The sequence below is a fragment of the Molothrus ater genome, chromosome 8 (assembly GCF_012460135.2).
Source record: "Molothrus ater isolate BHLD 08-10-18 breed brown headed cowbird chromosome 8, BPBGC_Mater_1.1, whole genome shotgun sequence".
Lineage (NCBI taxonomy): Eukaryota > Metazoa > Chordata > Aves > Passeriformes > Icteridae > Molothrus > Molothrus ater.
In genome coordinates, this window is record NC_050485.2 from 17,734,383 (window position 1) to 17,745,002 (window position 10,620).

Sequence of the window (10,620 nt, forward strand, 5' to 3'; positions counted from 1 at the left end):
TTTGTCTTTGTATGGAATAGAAAAGAAGTCAGAAGCTCTTATCGATCAGGATGAACATAGCTCTCCAATGACTCTGAATCACATTGAAATCCCTGTGTTGAATCCAGGTGCACTGAACAGATCTCTTATCTGCATTAAACCTTTAATCTCATTAAAATGTAGTGCATCATCCAACGTGCACCAATAGATGAAGTTCAGCTCCTTACTACTTCACAGGCCTCTTATGAAACAGTAATGAACTTCAATCATCAAGGAAGATCTTTCTAGCAGTAAATTGTTTCCAAAAGGTAGTGTATTGCCTGTTGCAAACTGGTCCTGGCTTATCCTGAAAGTGAGTAGCTTAAATGCAATACTGATTTTTACTACAGTTAGAACAGCAATGATCCTGCCTTTTACCATTATTTATGAAGAGCTTATACCAGGAGATTCTTCAGTGACTAAATTGTATCAATATTTAATATTCTTTCAACAGTTGCTTACAATACATTGTCTTTGGTTTTTTAGTCTGAGCTGCAAAGGACTGTTCATACATTCTATAACTAAGGATTCCAAACAAGGAACTCCAGACATTTAGCACAGCTCATAAAATCCAAGGTAATGACAGCCTTTTAATTTCTGTGCTGAGAATTGCCAGCATTTTAAACAGGACTTTGAAACACATTTGCCTCAACATAATACAGCTAAATCTGAGATGACTTTAATCTTCACAATTTGCACTCAATTAGGATTTACTTGTAATACCGTTGGGTAACATATGGTCATGTCTGATGACAGCTCCCAGCCAATAGACTTCAGGCTCAACATACCAAAATAGAATGTGGGGGGTTGTTTTCTTCTGCTCACAATGTATTTGAGACCCTATTGTATTAAGAGTTTGAAAGAGGATCAGAATATGCAGGATGCAGACTGTACCACTCTGAGCTCCAGTATGACATGACGAAGATATACAAGAAGAGATTCCTGGCTTCAAGTCTGAAATGAATTGCCACCCCAGCCACTCTGTTTGCTGGAGGTAGCCACAAGAATAGACTCTGAAATCTAGGAAGAGCATGTTTCTGTACTCCTGTCAAAATGTTGCTACATATGAATGCATGCGGAGGGAAGAGTCCAAAGATAGTCTGAGCCTGTTGGGATGCACTCTGTTGGTGTATGTGTGAGTGTCCTGAATGAAGCTTGCCACTCACAGCTTTCAACTTACTGTGCAAAGGGTGTTACAGGTGTTAGATACAAGGTGCTAACGGTCACCTCATCTTACTCAGAATGTAACAGACATAGATGAATTGTCATGAAGATAATAGTCAGACAGGAGAAAAGAACAGAACAGCAATGGAGTATTTTTAATCAGTGTGGCACATATCAGCTGTGCCTTCCATACCTAAACGAGGTCTATCTATCACTGCTAAACTCTTTACATGACAATTTTTTCCATAGCATTTAAGGAAGTATTTCCAGTTATGAACAATATTCTTCTCCAGAGAGGCCTTATCTAGAGGTTAAAAATCACAAAATGGCACTTTCCTGCCTGTGATTGCTACATAATAGTAAGATAAGAAAAAATACTTTTCTCTATTTTCCTGACATTTGTTTTGCCTTTTATCACAGTCTATAAAGATTTTCATATCAGAAGTGCTAGAAACAGTAGCTGAGCTTCTTATGAAGCAAAATTACTAAGAAATATATACAGTATTGTGATTAGATAAGGCAAAACCCCACAGCTCAATTTATCTCTCAAGCTAAGCACATTCATTCTCATGTACTTTATTGCTGCCACGTAAAAAACGTGCCCAAAACCAGCTTCATAATGTAAATATAAAATTAAGGATTTTTTCCAACATGCACGATTTAAAATGCTAGGACAATGGAAAAAACTATTTTTCCTCACTGGATCTGTTCAGTCATCTATTTTTATTGAAATTCAATATGAATATTCAGTATGCATTTCTGAATTCAATGTGACATGCAACCTTCACTGCTACCTTGGTAATTCTTTACAGATGGTGTTAGAAGGTAAGAATCCTTTCTGTGTGGTGTGAATTCCTTACGATTTGGAGAATGACTATTTGCTTACTCATTTTGAGGCACATATAGCTTAAATTTTTATCAAGTATGTTGTTTAATGCAAGTCTGTTCATTGAACTCTGAATAACCAGATCCAAAATGTAACTCTACCATCTATTCTAATTTATAATATAATTCAAGCCAAAGTCTTATTTTGAATTTACTTTTGAGCAGAACTAAATAGCTAAGGCCTAGTTTTAGCTTTTATAACTCATAAAACTTTATGATCCTTTAAAATCTGTCCACAAGTATTTCATTTTCTGACTTCCTGTGGGTATGAATTTCCCACATACTCTGAAAAGAGGTATTTTTTATCTGTCCCAGACTAGTCTGCTTGCAGAGTCTGCATAACTCAGATCATATGCTAAAAATCTTCCATAGGCACAAGATTAAATGTTTTGCTGTATAGTGTTTGCATTCTATATTCTGCTCCAGTATTCCCCATTTCTCATGCGCAGCTGGTCCCACCATTCCCTCACCACACTCATGCAGATATTTGGACACTGACAAGCCGCAGTAGCAGGAGGCTCATCTGAAGGTGGCAGCAAGAACACCCTTTTCACTGGCAGAGATGCCAACAGGATAAAGGTGAAAGTTGGAATAAACTACTTTTGGTTTTAGTAAAGCCTTTAATACAGCTATTTTTTCAAATTATATGTATGAATAAGAATTAATTTAAAGGTGATAGCTGGCTTCCAAATACTGAGAGGCAGAATTTATTAGCTCAAGCGCAGGACTATGCTAATGAAATATTTAATGCTTCCAGGACTTCAATAAGTATTTCTAGACAAACCTTCACTGCCTTTTATAGATGTACAAGTCTGGGTCAGTACTACTTCATAGCTGTCTGTGACAGGCATGACTGGATCGCATAGGTATGGTCTAAGACTGTCTATTCTGTTCTGTTCTTGTACTGTTTGGTACAAAGGAAAACTTGTTCCTGAGTAGGCTTTCTAGGCCCCTGAGAAATAAAAAGAATTAATAATAACACCCTTAGATTCCTTTCTAATTCCCATGCTAAAAGAAGTAATGTTAGATTTTTGTCCCAAGGTTTTTCAGTTTTTACGCCATACAAGCCTGTATAGATTAAAATTGAAGTTGGAAGTTTTCTTTCACATTATTTAAATATTAAAATATTTCCATTTTATGAAAATGAAACTAGCATTCTGAGTTGCTTAATGATTACATTCATAATAAGAAAAACTTAAATCCAAAATGTGTTAGATTTTGATTTTTTGTAAATATTCCCTTCCCTTCCCTTCCCTTCCCTTCCCTTCCCTTCCCTTCCCTTCCCTTCCCTTCCCTTCCCTTCCCTTCCCTTCCCTTCCCTTCCCTTCCCTTCCCTTCCCTTCCCTTCCCCCCAATTTTTACAGTGATCAAGAAAAAGAAAAAAAAAGAGAATGAGAAGATGATTTATATTTTTAATGTAGGATTGAATAAGGGTAGAAAAAGTGTATTCCCATTTTGAAATCTCTCTAATTTCAGCCAGGAGCAGGTGGAGAGTCACCACAGTTTATGGAGCACAGCTGTGATAAACTCACATTGAATAGCTCCACTGAACAGATGAACTACTATATTCTAGATAAGTAGAAGATTCAGGAGGTCATCAAGAAAATGCATTACAAATATGCAACCTGACCTAGTTCAGAAACTTACTTTTAAAAATGCAGTCCCTGAAAAATTGGTACATTATGTGCTTGCATTATATTTTCTGTATTCTCTGTGTCTTACATTTTGGGTAGATTTACATGTTCAGTACACCAAGCAGAGTTAGCCAATCATAAATACTGAATATTAAATACTCTATCAAGCCCTCCTATCCTGGGGTTATATTTGAAGCAGTGAGAGGTTCAGACACCCACAGCAGGCTTTGTTTGGTGGCTGTCAACAATGGCTGTCTCCGAACCGATCCCATTCCTGCAGATGGGTCTGCCCCCAAACCGATCCGATTCCCACAGAGAGTTCTGCCCCCAAACTGACCCCATTCCTGCAGATGGGTCTGCCCCCAAACTGATCCCATTCCTACAGAGAGTTCTGCCCCCAAACTGACCCCATTCCTGCAGATGGGTCTGCCCCCAAACTGATCCCATTCCTACAGAGAGTTCTGCCCCCAAACTGACCCCATTCCTGCAGATGGGTCTGCCCCCAAACCGATCCGATTCCCGCAGAAGTTTCTGCCCCCAAACTGACCCCATTCCTGCAGATGGGTCTGCCCCCAAACCAATCCGATTCCCGCAGAGGGTTCTGCCCCCAAACCCATCCCATTCCTGCAGAGGGTTCTGCCCCCAAACCCATCCCATTCCCGCAGAGGGTTCTGCCCCAAACCCATCCCATTCTCGCAGATGGGTCTGCCCCCAAACCGATCCCATTCCCACAGAGGGTTCTGCCCCCAAACCCATCCCTTTCCCGCAGAGGGTTCTGCCCCAAACCAATCCCATTCCCGCAGAGGGTTCTTCCCCCAAACCGATCCCATTCCTGCAGAGGGTTCTGCCCCAAACCGATCCCATTCCTGCAGAGGGTTCTTCCCCCAAACCGATCCCATTCCCACAGAGGGTTCTTCCCCCAAACCGATCCCATTCCCGCAGAGGGTTCTTCCCCCAAACCGATCCCATTCCTGCAGAGGGTTCTGCCCCAAACCCATCCCATTCCTGCAGAGGGTTCTGCCCCCAAACCGATCCCATTCCCACAGAAGTTTCTGCTGAGAGCCTGAGGCCCCTGATGGCTCCTCCTGGCACTGCTGCCCCCCATGCTGATGTCTGGCCCCTTGAGCTGTGCAGCTGTGACATCAGCCTTGTGTTTATGGTAAATGAATAAGTTTTCATTCTAACTGTGCATCTGCTGAACACTGCACAAGCCCCAACCTGCTCCTCAGTAACAGCAAGCTGCTGGTCAACATTCACAATCCAGTCATGAGGGAGGGCTTTCTCAGTGTCCAGTGGGGCCCAGCTTGAAGCAGGGGCAAGATGCTTACCTGTTCTTCCCAGCCTGTGGACTCTCTAGAACCATCATGACCACTTGGCTGACTTCTTGCATCCCAAAGCATTTGAAACCTGAGTGATCTCAAACAATTATTTAAAATTAAATGTGCAAAACTACATAAATCAAGCTGCTAAATGTAAAGCCAAACATCAATTTGACACGCACTTCAGCCATGCTGAAAGTAGCAGCAGCTGTAGTCACTACTGGGCTCTCATTTCATCTTGACCCTGTTCATTACCCTATGGAAAGATTCAGGTTTTATTTTCCTACCATGCCAACCAAAATGTTAAGCCAGTGGGTGTATGATCGTTAAAGCTGGCTGGAAGCACAATTGATTTTTTTCACTGAATATAAAAGCAACTTCTAGTCCAGTTTTGTGATGGGATCTGTAAGTCTTCTCTGGAATTCTGTGAGCATAGCTAGGAGCTGAGGTTTTGAGACAAAAATGGTTTGGGGTAGTTTTTTTCCCATCCAAAGAAGGGAAATAAAGATCGATGTTTGTCTTCAGAACGTAACAACCCCCCCCCACCCTCCCCCCCCGTCCTCCCTCGATTCTTGAGAATTTCTCTCTGTGAAGGTTTTTCCCGTTCCCCATTTTTTTCATTTAATTATGGACAAAGTCCTGTATTCAGTGAAGTTAAAATATAACTAGGACCTTGTGTTTAGATGACTGGAGGGCACTTAGCTACAATTACATTGACACAAGGGTGAATAAGTCTTCTAATGTGATCAAACCAAGTGCATGTTTGGTTGCTTCTGTCACTTAAGTTTTGCAAAATGTCAGGAGGTTAGGAGAGAGGAACAAAATAGGGAGACAATACAGAGGGCTGTGGCAGGAGGAAGACATAATGATGACTGCAAGATGACAGAAGCCAGTGGCAAAAATGATTACTGCTGTGGGAAGTTTAAGAGGTTAATGGCATGCAGCTAGGGATGTATGGAGTTTGCATGGACCCAGATCTCAGATCTGATCCAATTGCAGACCAGTTCTAAAGAAAAAGACTATAAATCAGTTCAAGAATTCTAGTGAATCGTGCTTTGTGCTCATGGTTTGTGATCTAACCAGCAGTTCTTGATGGAATTACAACTGCCCTGCTCACACTCACCTGCTATTTGCTCTGTATTAGGTTAACAATAGTAAATAAACTGTGTATTGGATTTCAAGCTGACCTGTTCATGCCAAATGAATTCGTCTTGCCCACAGGCTGTCCTAATTCAAAACACATGTATCGATTTAAATCCTGTTGCTTCCATACATTAGGGTACTTTTTAGATTTTTGCCTCATCAATATTCTTCACCTTTTTGAATGGATGCAAACTCTGTTAAGGATTTGGTTCAAAAGGGATCTCAGGTAGATGTGTGTAAGGTGGTTAATGAGTAGAAGTGAGGTGCACTATGGTGATGTTGTACAGCACTTACCCCTGTCACCTGCAACCAGTTTAAGACAGTTTGTCCTTTTACAGGCACAACCTCCATTAGCATCAAAGGAAGTCTACTTTAATTGCAGGAAAGATGGTGTCCTTGTTTAGTGAAAATAAAACTGAAGTCAGAAGAATGATAGTATGATAGTATATTTCTCATACAGCGATGTAATAGGACATAGATAGATAGAAGTTTTCCATTTTTCCCAGACTTCTAAGGGGTGAAAGAATTTTGTATGCAAAATAGAGTTTCTCCTAAGAAGAAATTTTTACAAAATCAGAACCTCATGCCAGACTCTGAACAACAAATTTAGGCCTCTAAATAAGCAGCCTAAGCTGAGCTTTTCAAAAGTGCTGAGCTCTGCCAACCCCCACTGCTCTTAGGATACAGCTTCTAAGGCTGGACATCATTTGACTGCATGTTCTTGCAAAGAAATACTAAGAATATGCAGTAGGTCAAAGTGGCTCCTTATCTTTGTGCGGCGATAGGGCAGCTGCTCCTCCTAGGAAACAGTGTCTTGGAAGCGGAAGGCTGCACTTCTTATCATTCAAGTGTGTGCCATAAAGGGGTAAAAATAGGGACATTGAGGATAAGAAAGCTGAGACTAAGGCACCTGCTACCCACAGAAGGAAACTTGGGAATGAAATAAGTGAGAGTCTCTTCTGTTTTGAATACTGCAAATCTTCACTTACAGGAACAAATAATTTGTCTGTAAAAGCCTCTGAGATTACTGATATGAGGAAAGGCTTCCTGGATTTAGATTCCTGACTTTATCATGCAGACAACATTCCATTTACTGAGTTTTACCGAAGTTGAAAATGTCAGAGTTGACCGAGAGAATTAGATTTTGAGAGCTGTTAAACATTTGCGGGACATTCTAAACCCTCACTGAAAATCCTCTATTTTGTGACCTAAATACAGTTGATTAAATAGAAAGTTTGAAATAAGGCATTGACATTGTATCACTGTCACCAGATAATGCATAGTTCATTCAATCTCACAATATTTTAATCCAGTATTCACTTTGCCATGATATATAATGCAGGCTATTTACAAAGATTGCCATTCTTTAAATGCCAATTTTCCCTTAAAACAAGCAGCAACAACAACCAGCCCCATACCCTGCTCCAAACCTTGTTTGTAATGGTCTTCATTTGCATCACTATTGTACAGATTTACACAGGACAGAAAAAGGGGATGTTCCTATTTTTAGAGATTCTGCCTTGTATACTACCTGCAGCCACATTCTGCCACTTTCATCCCTTCATAGTTATATATCAAAGTGGGCACACCAGCATCATCTTTATAAAGAATGGAGATTGAATCCAGTTTGGTTGGAACACAACAGGCCTTGGAGGCTTTTTTTGGATTTTGGAGATGCACCAGAGTTTGGACAATAGCATGTTTAGTTGGGGTGACGTTATCTGTCAGAGGGAAGAAGCAGCCTCCTTTACACTCGAAAGCCTCATAATCTTTTGGTGCAATGATCCAGGAATCCCAGCCAATCTCTTCAAAGTTCACATGGAGGGAAGTTCTCCTGCAGTGGTTGGCTCCAACACTTCTCTTGCTTCTGGAGGAATGCAGGTGGGATCCAGTGATGGCCTTTTCCTCTCCCTGCTGTTCCTCTTCAGACGAGGTATTGTTCTTCCCTAGTTTCTTGAGCACGCTTTCCTGTTCATGAACAATCATCTCACGGAGCTCCACTTTGGTCTCCTTTGTCCCGTTGCTGCGGTCATTGGAGAACACTATTAACAGGGGCAGGTTTTTTGTGTCAGGGGTAACACTGACATCCAGCTTCCCACAAGTAAAACCACTCAGAGATTTAGTCTCTATAACAACCTCTAGCTTATTTTTAGTCTCCAGTCTGTCTGCCCTGACCCATCTTTTCACAGCGCTGGACACTTCGAACATCTTCCAACCACATTCCTGGATATTGTGGGAGACAAGGGAAGATTTGGTACTTTCTGGGTTTTCCCAGTGGCCATCATCTAGAACATCATAAATTACCATGTTGCCTTCCAGCCTAGAGAGAGACCCAACTTCCCTGTGACAGGAGATATAAATTCTCAGTTCAGCTCTGGTGATTTCCTCATATTGTGGAATAGAGATGTTGAAGAACAAAATGTGCTTCTGAAATGGGTTTTCTTCTGGTGAATCTAAAGAAACAACATCTGCAATAGGAAATTAAAATGTGGTTACAGTGCTTCTGACTGTCCAAGTAATTGATTTTAAAAGACTCAGGATATATTTTGGGGATAAAATAAGAGCATTATAACACATAAAACAGCATTAAAAAAAAAAGAAAAATCCTGTCTTCTAGCCAAGTTTCAAGGACAGAGAGTGAAAAGAGGAAATGGAAGTCCCTGGTGTTGGTAGTATTTTACTATGATTGCATAGCCAGGTGAGTGTGTGGAGGGAAGCATAAAGAGGCTGCCTAGAACAAACTATGGATGATGGTGGGCAGTATTAAGTACATAAATAAGGAAAGTGCAGAGTTTTCAGATTTAGCAATTTGCTAAAGATCTTTTTTACACAAAGAATTTGTAAAAAAACCAATGATTTCCTACTCTTTTGCTCTAATATACATGTATAAGTGTCTTTAAGAACTGGCTGTGCTGAGGCTTTTGTTGTCTTCAGATAAGTTTGAAAGCAGCTTAGACTGGGAGTTTGGGGAAATAAAAAAGGTTTTGAAAGTCCTGAACTGAAGCTCCAGTTTCTATCTGAACTGGGTCTTGGTGATAAACAACATTTCATGCCCAGGTCCCAGACTGTTCCAGGCTGGACTCCCTGAGTTTGTGTGGATTTGTTCACGTTTGTTTGTTGTCTGCAAATCTATGTGCAGTACCAGCAAGTCTGCTTTGGGAGGGGCAGGTATTTGGCTGGAAGATCAGATTGGAAGTATTTAAAAGTCATCCCTGATGTCCATTTAATGCTCAGTGTAAACTAACTGCTTAATCATGACTGGGTTTTAGGGCAATTTTAATTGGCTGTTGCTGCCATTTCTTCAGATCATTTACCCTGTAAAGTAGTGAGAGGGGAGAGCGAGATATGGAAACTATCATCTAGGTCCTATTGTTGAGATTTCTTTCTATTTCAGGACTGAGAACTTTTTGGAGTTCTCAGTAGTGCTGTTGCCTGTGCATGTCTATTTTTCATATAAAAAGAAACTTCGTTTCTCCCTGCTTCATTTTTGTAACAAGGATTGCACTTACTTCTAACTTTTTTACTGCCTGATGGGTTTTTTATAAGTCTATTTAATGTTACATAGTCAGGGATCTTGAATTTTTTCTGTTGATATAAGCATGACTAGCCATTTCCATGTAAATCTTTGTCTAACCCAGAATTTTGGAGGAGCAGTGCTGGTCCTTGTTTGGATCCAGCAACAAATTTCTCACCTAGTTGCTGTAGTTTTTAAATATGTTCAGAGCCCATCAGAAAGAGAAGCTTTCTAGCACCAGTCTCAATTATAGGTGATCAAAAGTTTGCATGCTAACATAAAAACTCAATTTGAAATATCTAGGATTGAGAAACATGCTTCATGTAAACCTTGTTATTTGGTGCATCCTCTTAGCTCAAGCATTTGAGAAGAGAATACTGTACAGTGAAAATATCAAAGAAGAAAACTAAAGGTTATTGCATTTTTTAGGATTGAAAGAAACTATATAGTAAGAATACAATCCAAAATTTTAATGTTTAATTTCTAAAGAATCTGTGGAAGGTAGGAACTGGTTTCTTCCGAATTTTAAAAGAATCTGACTATTTACTATTAATTTACTTCTTTAAAAATTGTAGTCCACATATTGAGGACTTTTCCTACCTTCAGTACTGAAGCTCCTTACAATATTGGATGCAGGGATGGAGGACTTGTCTGCAGCATATCTGTTGTATAAATCAATCATAAACTGTGGTGGTTCTTCTTTGGTCTTCACTTGTGGGGGGACTCTTGACAAATTCAAACTCCTCAGTAAATCCATCTTCATATTCTCCAAGAAAGATTTAAAGTTGAAATGGGTCTCATCTTCTGCTTCCCCAGGATGAAAGTGTGCATCAGACTTTCCCATACCTGACAGCCTGTCCCAGTCTTCCAAAGGCTTGCCTCTTGTCAAACAAGCAATGATGTTGAAAACAGACAGTGCAGCTAATACTCCAAAACAGCACAT

General features: G+C 40.3%; 1 protein-coding gene across 1 annotated transcript; it reads right to left on the bottom strand.

Moving 5' to 3' along the window:
- Positions 1-7,690: 7,690 nt before the first annotated feature.
- GDF2 (growth differentiation factor 2) lies at positions 7,691-10,620 on the bottom strand. The gene is made up of 2 exons (XM_036385911.2): positions 10,278-10,620; positions 7,691-8,631 (listed from the first exon to the last, which is right to left on the bottom strand). The coding sequence occupies exons 1-2, from the start codon at positions 10,618-10,620 to the stop codon at positions 7,691-7,693; spliced, it is 1,284 nt and encodes a 427-aa protein (XP_036241804.1).